Source organism: Antennarius striatus, chromosome 13 (genome assembly GCF_040054535.1).
Source record: "Antennarius striatus isolate MH-2024 chromosome 13, ASM4005453v1, whole genome shotgun sequence".
NCBI classification, from domain to species: domain Eukaryota; kingdom Metazoa; phylum Chordata; class Actinopteri; order Lophiiformes; family Antennariidae; genus Antennarius; species Antennarius striatus.
In genome coordinates this window covers 889,053-901,564 of record NC_090788.1, presented here as the reverse complement: position 1 = coordinate 901,564, position 12,512 = coordinate 889,053, and the positions used below count along the sequence as shown (strand labels likewise).

Sequence of the window (12,512 nt, the reverse complement as noted above, 5' to 3'; positions counted from 1 at the left end):
GGTTGTAATACATCCACAATTATTCCAGATTACAACCTCACATGGATTACGTTATACAATTTTAACAGCTGTTTCCAGCTGTGTGGACACAGTCTGAAAATAATCTGAATATGTGATGATTTATTAGAAGCTTTGTTAGCCGTAAATTATTAAATGTAAGTGAAACTAAACAGATTATAGTGATTTAATGGGTCTGCATTTGTTATTGTGACAATTTGTCAGGTTATTAAACCAAATATAATCTTAATCCCAAATGGAAACCCGGACATTCTAGGGATAAAGATTTTTTTCAAATCTTTCCAGTTTTTTTTTGGATAAATTAAAATAATATTTATAAAACACTAACAGGACACAACTCCAGATCTGTTGTAATAAATCCACAAATATTCCAGATTACAGCCATACATAAACGGTACAGCTGTGAAATTCTGAATGTAAGTGAAGCTAAACAGATTATGGTGATTTAACAAATTGGCAATTATTATTGTCACCGTTTCTTACTTTATTAAACCAGATATAATCCCAATCCCAAAGAAAACTGGAACATTCTAGGGAAAGTTCAACAAAATGTTTTCAAACATTTTAGTAGATTTTTTTTAGATATATAAAAAAGATATTCATAAAACATTAATGGAAGACAAATCCAGATTAATTGTCTTTGTCCTGATTTGATGAAAAGAAATTTTAATGACAGTTCTATTTATTAAACCATATATAATCCTAATCCCAAATGGAAACTCTGACATTCTAGGGAAAGTTTCAACAATATATTTTAAAACCTTTTATTCCAGTCTTTTTTTAGATATATTAAAGCATATTTGTAAAACATTAATTGGACACAACTCCAGATTTGCTGCAATAAAAGCACATATATTCCAGATTACAGCCACACGTGACGCTACCAGCTGCTTCCACCGGTCTAAAAATAATCTGGAACAAACTAACATGTTGAAGTGATGAAGTCTTTCTGGAACGGACGCGTCCCGGTGATCCGGTTTGGGAGTGAATCCGGTGCCGGGGGGGTTTTCCAGAGGTTAATCCTGTATGTAAATCGCAGCCAATGGATGCTGCTGTTGAGTTGGGCTGGGATTAGCAGGAGGCGAATGAGTTTCAATTTTACTGGATTACAGAACAAAGAAAGGGGAAAGGGACACCCGAGTCTGTGAGGGGGGAAAACACCAAAACTGTCCCTAAATCCAGAAAACAGCGGACTTGCCATCGGACCTGAGATGTTCCGGATTAGGTTTTAGCGGACGGTACCGCGGTATTGTGCACCGGGATCGTTTCTGATGGATTAAAACGGGGAATAAACCTATTCCGGGATTGACGGCTGCAACGAGGCTATTTAATCGCTAATTACGGTGAGATTTTTCTGTCTCTTTTAATCTCCGTTCACCTTCGTGACGCGTCTTTTGTTGTTTTTTTGTGTCTGATCGAGCAGAAATTCCGGATTATAACCTAATTTGCGGCCGGGGGGGGTGGGGATGAAAGGCTAGCGCTAGCCAGGTAGCTAACAGGAAGCTAACGCAGCAGCATAGTTTAAAGTAGATTAGCGCGCTAGCGTCACATCATTATGATACCGTCAGCTAATTAGCATTGATTACGGAGGCTATTGTTCGTTAGCGGCTACATTGTTTTATAGCGACGCCTCCTGCTAACGGCTAGCCTGTTAGCTAGTGGTTATCATTAGTCTAAAGCGCTGCTCGCTAATTGTTCCCTCGTTTAAAAGCACCGCTAATAAGCTGATGAGCTAATGGGAGCTAATGGGAGCTAACACAACACAGCTAGCTAACGGGCTAGCAGGCTAGGCTAACTTTAGCTAGAGCCGGACTAGCATCTGTCTCCATTCAGAGCAGACTGGAGCTAATGTTGTTAGCATCTGTTCGCGTTAGCACGTCAAACCAATAAATAATCGATAACTCAGACGAACGTGACGTAAATTAAAGATTGTAAAGATGTTAAACTGAATATTTTTAATTTATGATGCTTTTAAGTTTAAAGGGTGTCTCTTCATGTAAAGATAAATAAACTTGTTTATGATGTCAGATCTTATTATTATTATTAAAATTATTATTATTATTATTATTATTAATCACCTATCGATAAATTCTTGTTTACAGCAGTAGTAAGTATACAAATCGGGAATGATAAATAATAATAAACCGATCAAAGATACTGTATAAAGATGTAATAGTTCACATAAATACAGTATAAGGATCGGAAGGAAAATAATAAATACATGAGATAAAATAAACAAAAAGCTTCACAGAATAAAGAAAAAATATGTAAATAAAATAAGATGTTTCTATATTTGATAAACAATTCATCTCAACAGGTCGATCAGTGACGTTCTAACGAATTAGTATGAAATCATTTCGCTTCTGTTATGTTGTTGTTGTTGATGTAAATAACAACAATTAAACATGCGCTGAACATAAAGATGAAGAAACCCTTCGGCTTTCTGGAAATCTCCCTGTTTCCTTATTTCAGGCGTTATTGATTGTCCCTTAAAGCAAATCACATCAATTAGGTGTTTTCCCAGCATTCCTTTGGTGACCTTTAACCCTGACATCCCTGAAACACGGATGTATTTTCCTCCGTTCGGTGACGAATAGACAGAATTAAACTGTGTTTTTGATTATAATTTATTTTCGGATGTTGACATTCAAATATTCCGATTCACCAGCAGGATGGAGGAGAAACCGCCAGACAGATTTCCGTGACCTTTTGTAGATGGATGGGGTCAGAGGTCAAGGTTCACAGAAGTGTCAAAAAATGAATTTGTCTGAAATCCAGGATCAGTTTAGGGAACGTCAGCGGAACGCTGACACGTTTCAGGACCTTCATGGCCGCCGTTCGGCGCCCAGAACAAACCGTGTGTGACATCAGGGGCGGAGCCTGTGATTACAGCTCAGGAAGGCTCCGCCCACAGGGAGAGGAAATGACTCTTTAACGACAAATGAAGTTGGGGACTGATCCGAGCTCTGGCGCTGCTCTGCTCCCAGAATTCCCAGTGTTCCCCCTTCCTCGTGTTATCCGTTATCGATTGGGCGTTATCCTGATCTGGCCCCGCCTCCTCGCTTATCGCCGCTTCCTGTGAGGGAAAGAGACCGTCTATTTCCAGACAGCCGTCATTTATGTGGGGAGGGAGGGTTACCGTTTTAGTGTGGCCTCAGGGGAGGGCGACTCAGCCGGCCAATGGCGTCGTCCTGTTCGGACCAGCTGATCCCCGCGGCCCCACCCCCTCCTCCGTGGAGCGGCTGGTCTGGGCTCGCCGGAGGCGAGGATAATGGTTCCCAGTGTCTGGAGAGATTAAAGGCCAGCGCCGCATTGTTCAAATGCCCCGAGATTAGTTTCCAAGGAGACGGGCTTCGGTTGCCATGACGATGCGGCGCCTGGCATTAACAGTTCCTGTTCCCGATGTGTTTACGACACCCGGCCTCCTCCCTCCCCGCTCCCGCCGGATGCGCCGCCGTTCTGGAAAAGTTTCAAACGTTCCTCCAGGTCGGTTTGTCCCGGCTCTGGTCGGATGACGTCAGCCGACGACACTCATCCGACAAAGACGGACACCCGACGGATTTAGGGTCAGAACCCCCCCCCCCGACCTCTCCCTGCACCTCCACTCATGTAATCTGTAAAATATGACATCACTGTAGAGAAATGGAACCCTCCCTGCCCACACACACACACACACACACACACACACACACACACACACACACACACACACACACACACACACACACACACACACACACACACACACGAGTGGTTGCTAGGGGCAACCGTTTAGGAGTAGATAAACTTTAAAGGCGACCGAAAACAGAAGTATTTGTTTGTATTTGATCGGACGACTTTGATGTCTGACGTTGGTTTTTCCGTGAGGTCATTGAACGTCTCGCCGTCTTCCGGGTTAAGACCACGCCCAGAATGAAAAGGAGAAGCTCCGCCCTTTTCTGTTTCTCATTATCATCTTTGTCCAAATCCTTCCATTAATGAACCAGAACACCAAAGCTATCAGAGCTAATTAGCGACGTTGAGATGCTAATGCTACGGCGGTGACTAGCGCACGATTGACTCTTCCTGTATCCACGGTAACCGAGGCCGTCTCGTCCAGACACTGGATGGAGGCTAACGTTTGCTTTAAGTCAAACTGTGTGATGAGGTTCTGATTTGAATGCGGCCCGTGTCCTTCACCTGTGTCGCGTGGTGGCGGCAGAGGGGGCGGGGCTAATCTGTGATGTCACTCCACAGAGGCATGGCTCAGATGAGGAAGCTGGTCTGCGACGGCGTCAGGACCAACTCCCGTAGCGATCCGCTGGCGCCGCTGGTGTCGGCCCGACAGGAGATTCTCACCAGCCTGGTCTCCGCTCTCGACTCAGTGGTACGTCGGCCGGAGCCCCGCCCATAACTGTAGCCCCGCCCCTAACCGCTCCCCACTTCCTGTAACGGTAAACCGTGTCCTCCCCCTGCAGTGCATGGCGATGTCGAAGCTCAACGCCGAGGTGGCGTGCGTCACCATCCACGAGGACAGTGTGATCGCCGTGGGAACCGAGAAGGGGCGGGGCTTCCTCAACTCCAGGAGGGAGATCCAAACGGACTTCTACAAGTTTTGCCGTAAGTTCAGCCGTTGTCGTCTCCCGGAAACTTCACCGGCTTTAATCTGGTCTAGAAGACTTCCTGTCAGACTTCCTGTTCGCTGTCTAGGAAGTGTCCTTTACTCCCCAGGTGTCGATGCTCAATTCTGATTGGTCACTCTGTCCACCTGCCTTATGATCATTCTCGTCCTGCTGTAGGTGCGCAGTGTGTGCCGAACGCCGCCACCGCTAACGCCCATACCAAAGAGAAGGACGGCGACCTGGGAAAGGCGAGTAAGGAGGCGGAGCACGGCAAACCCAGAGCCCCGCCCGACAGCCAATCCAACGTCTTCGTCCTGAGGAAGATGGTGGAGGAGGTCTTCACCGTGCTTTACAGTAAGGAGCCGCCGCCGCCGTGCCCGACTCAGCCGTCTTCAAGCTTTTATTGTGAAGGGTCACTCTGACCGGCGCCCTCTGCTGTGCAGGCGAGGCGGTGGGGAAGAGCAGCCTGGTCCCTGTGCCTTACGAGTGGATCCTGAAGGACCCCGGGTGCGTGGTGGCCCACGGGCTGCCTGAGGGCGTGACCCTGAAGAGGCCGTCGGAGTACGACACCAAGTCCCTGATGAAGATCCTGGAGCTGAGCCACCGCCTCCAGTTCACCGTCAAACGGTGGGTCAGGGGTCACCGGGGGGTCAAACTGGGGTCCAACCGGAAGCAGATCCGCCAGTGCTAACAGACATGCTAATGAGGGGCGTGGCTTTTGCATTAAATATTACTATTATTATTATTATATTATTATTATTATTTGATTTTAATTAATTATATGAGTTAATTATTTAAGTTGTTTGATTTATTTAATTTTAATTAATTGAAAAAAATTACAATTAAAATTATTGTTACTATATTATAATTTATTTGATTGTAATTAATTAAATTTTTTTAATCCATTTAATTTTTATTTATTTAAATTTTTATTTCTAATAATTATTATTAATATTTTTACTGTATTATAATAATGTATTTAATTGTAATGAGTTATTTATTAATTTTTAATTAATTTAATATTCATTGATTTAATTTTTTATTTATTATTTTTATTAGTGTTAGTGTTATTACTGTATTATTAAATATTGCTACAAGTAAACCTAGGATGAGGGTCAGTGAGCTGTGACCTTTGACCCCCCATGTGACTCTCTGCAGACCAGCAGATGATTTAACCCGCGACCCGAAGACCAGCGCCGACACCAATCACAACTCTTCTTCCACCGCCGTGACACCGAGTGGCCACGCCCCCGGGAAGACCGCTTCCCAGGTGGCGGCGTCGTCAAGCCCCGCCTCCTCCGGCAGCTCTGTCCTGTCTAGCTTCCTGTATGGAATGCCAATGTCGTCCAAGCCGCATCCTGACGGGAAGCTGGACTTCAAGCCCATGTCCCTCCTCCACCTGGGCAAAGAGCGGGCGTCGGCCTGGACGGACAAGAGCGCCGCCGGGAAGGACGGCACCAGCAGCGGTACGACAGACAGACTGTTGCTATGGTAACAAGTAGCCTGATGCTAGAGGGAACTGAACTGAACGCGTCCCCGTTTTTCTCGTTTCCAGAGGAGCGCCTGGCGGGCGATCCGGGTCAGAGTCCACCGGGGGTCCACATCTCCAAGAGGCTGCTGTTCTCCATCGTCCACGAGAAGTCCGGTGAGTCCGTGAACGCACCGCGTCAGGAGCCCCACCCCCAGCACTGTGGTACCAATGGCAACCGTTAAAAAGTACTGCTACAAAATAATGGATCAACGATTTATAATCCCGGATTAAAGAGGAATTAGATCCAGGATGTCAGATGGATGCTAATGCTAATGTTAGTTTAGCTTCCTGCTTGTTGGAGCTGGATTATCTCATCCAGAACAAACAGACCCAGAAAAATCCAGTCCAAACTGGTTTGTTTGTTAGGTAACGTTAACTCATCCAGACTGAAATCAATCCAGAATCATTGTGACACGGAAATTCGGGGATTATTGATCCCAATGATGAATTCATTAACCTGGATCAGATCATAATAATCCAGCTCAAATCATGCTAATCCAGATCAGATTATACCAATCCAGATCAGATTATGCTAATCAACGTCAGATCGTGCTAATCCAAATCAAATCATGCTAATATACATGCAAATCATGTTAATTCAGATCAAATCATGATAATCCAGATCTAATTATACTAATCTGGATAAGATCATGCTAATCCAGGTAAAATCATGCTAATCTAGATCAGATTATGCTATTACATTTATAACTCTTAACTTTTTAAAATTCCTTTCATTAACTCCTGTTCATTGAACAAAGACTCAGCGATGCTAACCGTTAACCGTTAGCGGCTAAGCTAATGGGACGTCAGATGATCGTTTCCTCACAGAAACTTTGTCGGAATGTTCGTTGCAGAGAAATGGGATTCGTTCATCCGGGAGACGGAGGACATCAACACGCTGAGGGAGTGCGTTCAGATCCTGTTCAACAGCCGATACGGTAGGAAGACCTGATCCTCAGGACCGGATCTGGATCTGAATCTGGATCTAATCCCACTCCCTCCCCCCTCCAGCGGAGGCGTTGGGGCTGGACCACATGGTTCCGGTCCCGTACAGGAAGATCGCGTGCGACCCGGGGGCGGTGGAGATCATTGGGATCCCGGACCAGATCCCGTTCAAGCGTCCGTGTACCTACGGCGTCCCCAAGCTGAAGCGCATCCTGGACGAGCGCCACGGCATCCGCTTCATCGTCAAACGGTAACGCCGTCGCCTGTCTCGCCTCCTGTCGCCACGGAGACGATCCAGATGCTTCATTTAGCTGCCGCTCGGTTTTAATCGCGGTCACATGATCCAACTGTGTCTAATTGGTTAATATGGGAAGTCTCAAAAAACACAGGGGGGCGTGGCTTAAGAGAGGCGACCTGATTGGTCAGTTAGTCTAGCATGAAATATCTTATTAATAGTGAGGAAATGGATTAGTTTCCAACTGATTGATGATTATTTTTGTTTAGAGTTGTTGTTGTTTGTTTGTCAGTTTGTTTGTTTGTTTACATCCTGACTTTGATCTTTCTTCTTCTTCTCTTCCAGAATGTTCGACGAGAGGATTTTCACCGGTAAGAACCTTCATCTGATGTCTCCTCTGACGGCGTTTGATTGTTTCCCAGCAGCTGCTTCTGGCTGCGTCGCCGTGGTAACGGGTTGTGGGTTCTAATCCATCGTTTATTCTTCTCTCTTCTTCTCTTGTTTCTCTGCCAGCCGCCGGGAAGATGGCGAGGGAGGAGGGCAAGCACGACCTGGGCTCCGCCCCCGACGACACCTTCCCCGACGTTCTGAGCGCCACGCCCACCGGCGAGCCCTCGGGCCACGCCCACAGCAGCAGGTCGACCAGCGCCTGCGTGAGCCCACTGGACGACTGCGACGCCGGTACCGTACCTTTAAACTGTCCGCGCCTCTTGAACACCGACCCCGCCCTGACAGATCTGTTTCCCCACCCCCCTCTCCTCCAGGGCCTTCGGGCGACGCCCCTCTGAAGCGGATCAAGACCGAGCCCCCCGACGGCGACATCATCCAGGTGACGGTCGCAGGTGAGGCGGCTCCGGGCGACGTTAGCGCCGCGCTAACAAAGCTGCTCCAGCCCTCCTCCGGCCACGCCCACACGTTTCCAACCCCAGACGCCACCGCCGGAGGGGAGGAGCCCAGCGAGCCCGAGCCGGCACCACTTGCGGGGTGTCCCCCCACCACCGCTACGACCTCGCCCTCTGCTCCACCCCCTCACCCGACGGACAACCACGCAGGTAACCGCCCCCTTCCTGTCACTTCCCTCCTCTTCCTCCTCCTCTTTAGCTCCGCCCACATCCTTAGGCGCTACCGCGTATGAAACCACTCCCCCTTGCCCCGCCCACCCCCAACTATCGAACCCTCCCCTCAACGAGTAGCCCCAGACCCGACCACGCCCACTCCTCCTCCTCCTCGTCTGTGATTGGCCGCGTAGCTGACTAGAGGTTTTCTTTTGTTTACTTTTGTTTTTGTTTGTGATTTGTCCTTGTTTGTTTTTGTTTTCACAAATGACCTCAAAAGGAAACAAACGTCAGGTGAGTGCAGCGGCTTCACCTTCACTTCCTGTCTCCTGCGCCGTTTTTTAGCGTCATAGACGGTAAAATAAAGCAGACGCGTGACGGCTTCCAACCACCAGAATTGTTTATTATTGTTGTTATTATTTATTATTTGTTTGTTTGTTTGTTTGTAAACGCTTCAAACTCTTCTTCTGTCTTTCCTCTTCGCTGCAGCTGAGGCGCTGTCGCCCGCCGCCGCCCAGAGCGTCAGGAGATCCTCTGAAGGTAGGAGTGACACCGTGGGAAGCCCCGCCCCTGTTCCCTCCCCCTCCTCTCGCCCCGCCCACTCCCATGATGCCGCTGTCTCAGCAGGGAGTCTGGTGGAGGACATCGGTGAGATGATCCTTCAGCTGCGGAGACAAGTGGAGAGTCTGTTCAGCATTAAGTATGGTGAGGCACCCGGGGGGCGGAGCTTAAGGTGTCTGTGGGGGTGGAGCTTCCTGTCAACCTTCCTCCTCCTCCTCTTCTTCAGCTGAAGCCCTGAGCCTTCCTGAACCGGCGAAGGTTCCGTACTCGCGGTTCCAGATGTACCCGGAGGACCTCTACGTCACCGGCCTGCCGGAGGGCGTCGCCCTGCGGAGGCCCAACTGCTTCGGCGCCAATAAGCTACGCAAGATCCTAGCGGCTAGCAGCCACATCCAGTTCGTCATCAAGAGGTGAGCTAACAGGAAGTGATGCGTCGCTCGTCTTCTATCCTTAAAAGACGTCGTCTGAACGTTTGCTCCGCCTCCAGGCCGGAGCTCCTGGCGGAGCAGGTGAAGCAGGAGATGCCCCCCCTGCCCGTGTGCGACCCAGGTGAGCAGCGCTAGCGCTAGCACGGTAGCTAGCAACGAACTTCATGTTAACAGCCACCGGTGACATTAATGTTAGCGTGTTAGCAGCTAGCACCAAGGTTAACGTTAGCTCGCCATAAGTGAAGTTAATGTTAGCACATCAGCAACCATAGCTAACGCTAACATTAGCATATTAGCAGCCAGAACTGATGTTAATATTAGCACACAAACAGATGTCACTAAATTTAACGTTAGCACGTCAGCATCCAACAATGAAGCTAGCATCTCATGTGCAGGTAGCACTGACGCTAGCATTAGCATGTTAACCCTTTAATGTCTTCTCTAGAGCTGGATCCCCAGGACGCGCTGGTGGTTCCGGTACCGGATGACTCAGCAGCCGTGTCGAAGCGTCCCGGGTTCTCAGGTAGGCGTCCGTCCCTCAAATGGGTCCCCCTGGAACCAAAACCCTGAAGGTTCTGAGGTCCCCGTTTCTCTCCAGAGGGTCTGGAGTCCAAGCTGTCGCGGATCGACCTGGCTAACACGCTGCGCGAGCAGGTGCAGGACCTGTTCAACAGGAAGTACGGCGAAGCGCTGGGCATCAAGTACCCGGTCCAAGTGCCTTACAAGAGGATCAAGAACAACCCCGACTCGGTGCTGATCCAGGGGCTCCCCCCCGGGATCCCCTTCAGGAAGCCCTGCACCTTCGGCTCCCAGAACCTGGAGCGGATCCTGGCCGTCGCCGACAAGATCAACTTCACCATCACCAGGTGGGACACGCCCCCTTGTCCTGCCCTTTTCCTTGTTTGTGTGCCTCCTGTTCGCCCTGCCCCTTTCCTGTTCGCCCTGCCCCTTTCCTGTTTGCCCCGCCCCCCAATGTCTTGTTTCTCACACCTGATGTTTCTTCCCTGTCTTTCCAGGCCTTTTCAAGGACTCATTCCAAAACCAGGTGAGAACCGACATCGTCTTCATATTCCCGCGATCTGATTCGTCCACATGCTAACAATCGTGTTTGCTAACCGTCCCATTAGCGCCGCGGCGCGTCACTTTGCTGAAGAAGGCCTACGGCGCCATCAGCGGTAGGTACCGACCCGCTTCCTGCCAGAGCTTTATTTTGACATATTTTATTTTGAAAGGCTAACTCCTCCTCTTCCTCCGACAGACGACGATGACGTCAATCGGATGGGGGAGAAGGTCGTCCTGCGGGAGCAGGTGAAGGAGCTGTTCAACAAGAAGTACGGTAAGTCGGGTCGGAACTGATTCGGTCCTGGGACGTAGCCTTGAAGCTAACGACGTTAGCATGCACTCCCCGATCCGCTCAGGTGAGGCTCTGGGGTTGGACCGCTCCGTCGTCGTCCCGTACAAACTGATCCGGGGGAGTCCGGAGTCGGTGGAGGTCAGCGGGCTCCCAGAGGACGTCCCCTTCAGGAACCCCAACACGTACGACGTCGTATGTCTGGAGAAGATCCTCCAAGCATCCAACGACGTCACCTTCACCGTCAAGAGCCAGCTGCAGTGAGTAGCCGCGGCTAACATGCTAATCTGTGAAAGACACTGCAGTTAATGCGTTAAATTGTTGAAGACAGCTACAGCTAACACGCTAACCTGTGGAAAACACTTCCGGCTAACACGCTAACTCTTGGAGGAGGCTACAGTTAACATGATAACCTGTTGATGACAGCTTTGGCTAACATGTTAGCCTGTTAGCCTGTCATGTCATCTGATAGCAGAATGCTAACCTGTTATCTTGCGCTAGCACTCTGCTCGGTCTCAACATCTGTCCCAGTTCTGATTGGTCAGAGGTTGTTGACAAGTTTACGCCCCTCTGAAGTACGGGGGGGTAGGTTTCTTTGTTACCATGGCAACACATCCATGTTTGCACATCCGAGGGCGTGGTTCGGACGAACCCTTCAACCAATCAGAGGCTGTCTGACGTGGTGTGTTTGTGTCTTGCAGACCTTTTGCGGAAATCTGCAGCCAGGCATGTAACACAGGTAAGCCCCGCCCCCTCGTCCTGTCCCCCCCATCCAGCTGCTCGCCGTCAGCTGACTCAGCGTCTCCAGTAGGAACAAACGCCTCCACTAACCGACGGAAGCGCAAGAGAGTCCAGGAGAGCAGCCGCGGCCCCGCCTCCTCCGACCTGGGGATATCGACCAATCAGATTCCAGTGATGGTGAGTGTTTGACGGCTAGGCGTTCGTTATGACGCAGCAAAGGGGCGGAGTAACCGATGGCGTTCCTGTCCGTCAGCAGCAGTGGCCGATGTACATGGTGGACTACAGCGGCGTCAACTTCCAGGTTCCCGGGAAGGTCAACTACTGACGGACGGACGGTCGGATGGACGGTCGGACGAACCCGAGGGGAGCGAGGGGACTCACGACACTAACAGACTAAACCATCGTAGCGACTCGGAACCACGGAATGTACCAGGATGAAAACGTCGGAGGGCGAAACCCGTCATGGAAGCTAACGACGCTAATATCACGTTCTGCCGAGTCAACGAGTTACTGACAGAAAAAAAAACAAACAAAAAAAAAATCTGGTTCCATCATATTCAAATATTTGTACTTTTTATTTATTATATTTATTGAAATATAACATTATGTGCAGGGATGTAAAATACGGCTCCGCTAACAGACGCTACTAACGACAGGCGAACGTCAAGCAGCAGCTAAAAGTGTCTTAATCGGGACGACGGCGAGAATCCAGACGAAATTCAGCCTCTTGTAAAAAAAAATATCTCCAGCCTGAATGTAAAGAACGGTTGTGACGTCGCCATGGCGCTGGACTAACCATATTTAATACGCTGTACCTTAACGCCAATTAGGCCTTTGAATAAAATGTGTTGCCTTGCTCCTTTGGTCTGATCTCATTCTGTTCACATCAACAGCAAAACGGCAAAAATCACATCTGATTAAAAACTGGTAGATAATTAATCTGTCAGTGATGTTTTCAGTGTCTGAAACAATCGATTCAAGTTTATTTGTTAGCATGAGATAAATATTAAATATACAATTATCATATTTTAAGTTTTTCTTTTCAA

The 12,512-nt window shown here is 48.8% G+C and overlaps 1 protein-coding gene across 7 annotated transcripts; it reads left to right on the top strand.

Moving 5' to 3' along the window:
- The first annotated feature begins 947 nt into the window (after window positions 1-947).
- Window positions 948-12,317, top strand: gtf2ird1 (GTF2I repeat domain containing 1). Of its 7 annotated transcripts, none has more exons than XM_068332174.1 (25): window positions 951-1,361; window positions 4,255-4,384; window positions 4,476-4,617; window positions 4,797-4,973; window positions 5,063-5,246; window positions 5,778-6,085; window positions 6,175-6,264; window positions 7,005-7,088; window positions 7,162-7,345; window positions 7,676-7,701; window positions 7,844-8,011; window positions 8,095-8,382; window positions 8,875-8,925; window positions 9,013-9,090; window positions 9,173-9,356; window positions 9,434-9,495; window positions 9,820-9,897; window positions 9,973-10,240; window positions 10,391-10,419; window positions 10,502-10,549; window positions 10,633-10,710; window positions 10,793-10,985; window positions 11,427-11,464; window positions 11,534-11,643; window positions 11,723-12,317. In XM_068332174.1, the coding sequence occupies exons 2-25, from the start codon at window positions 4,259-4,261 to the stop codon at window positions 11,789-11,791; spliced, it is 3,063 nt and encodes a 1,020-aa protein (XP_068188275.1). In that variant the 5' UTR covers window positions 951-1,361; window positions 4,255-4,258; the 3' UTR covers window positions 11,792-12,317. The 7 variants fall into 7 exon arrangements, with proteins under 7 accessions (XP_068188276.1, XP_068188270.1, XP_068188275.1 ...); XM_068332172.1 differs by having other exon boundaries at window positions 9,010-9,090; XM_068332169.1 differs by having other exon boundaries at window positions 950-1,361; window positions 8,875-9,090.
- The last annotated feature ends 195 nt before the right edge of the window (window positions 12,318-12,512 follow it).

Coding starts and splice junctions, on each gene's coding strand:
- gtf2ird1 (XM_068332168.1), top strand. CDS start 4,259: ATGGCTCAGATGAGGAAGCTGGTCTGCGACGGCGTCAGGACCAACTCC. Junction 7,346..7,675: donor ATCCGCTTCATCGTCAAACG/GTAACGCCGTCG, acceptor CTTCTCTTCCAG/AATGTTCGACGAGAGGATTT. Junction 10,711..10,792: donor GCTGTTCAACAAGAAGTACG/GTAAGTCGGGTC, acceptor CGATCCGCTCAG/GTGAGGCTCTGGGGTTGGAC.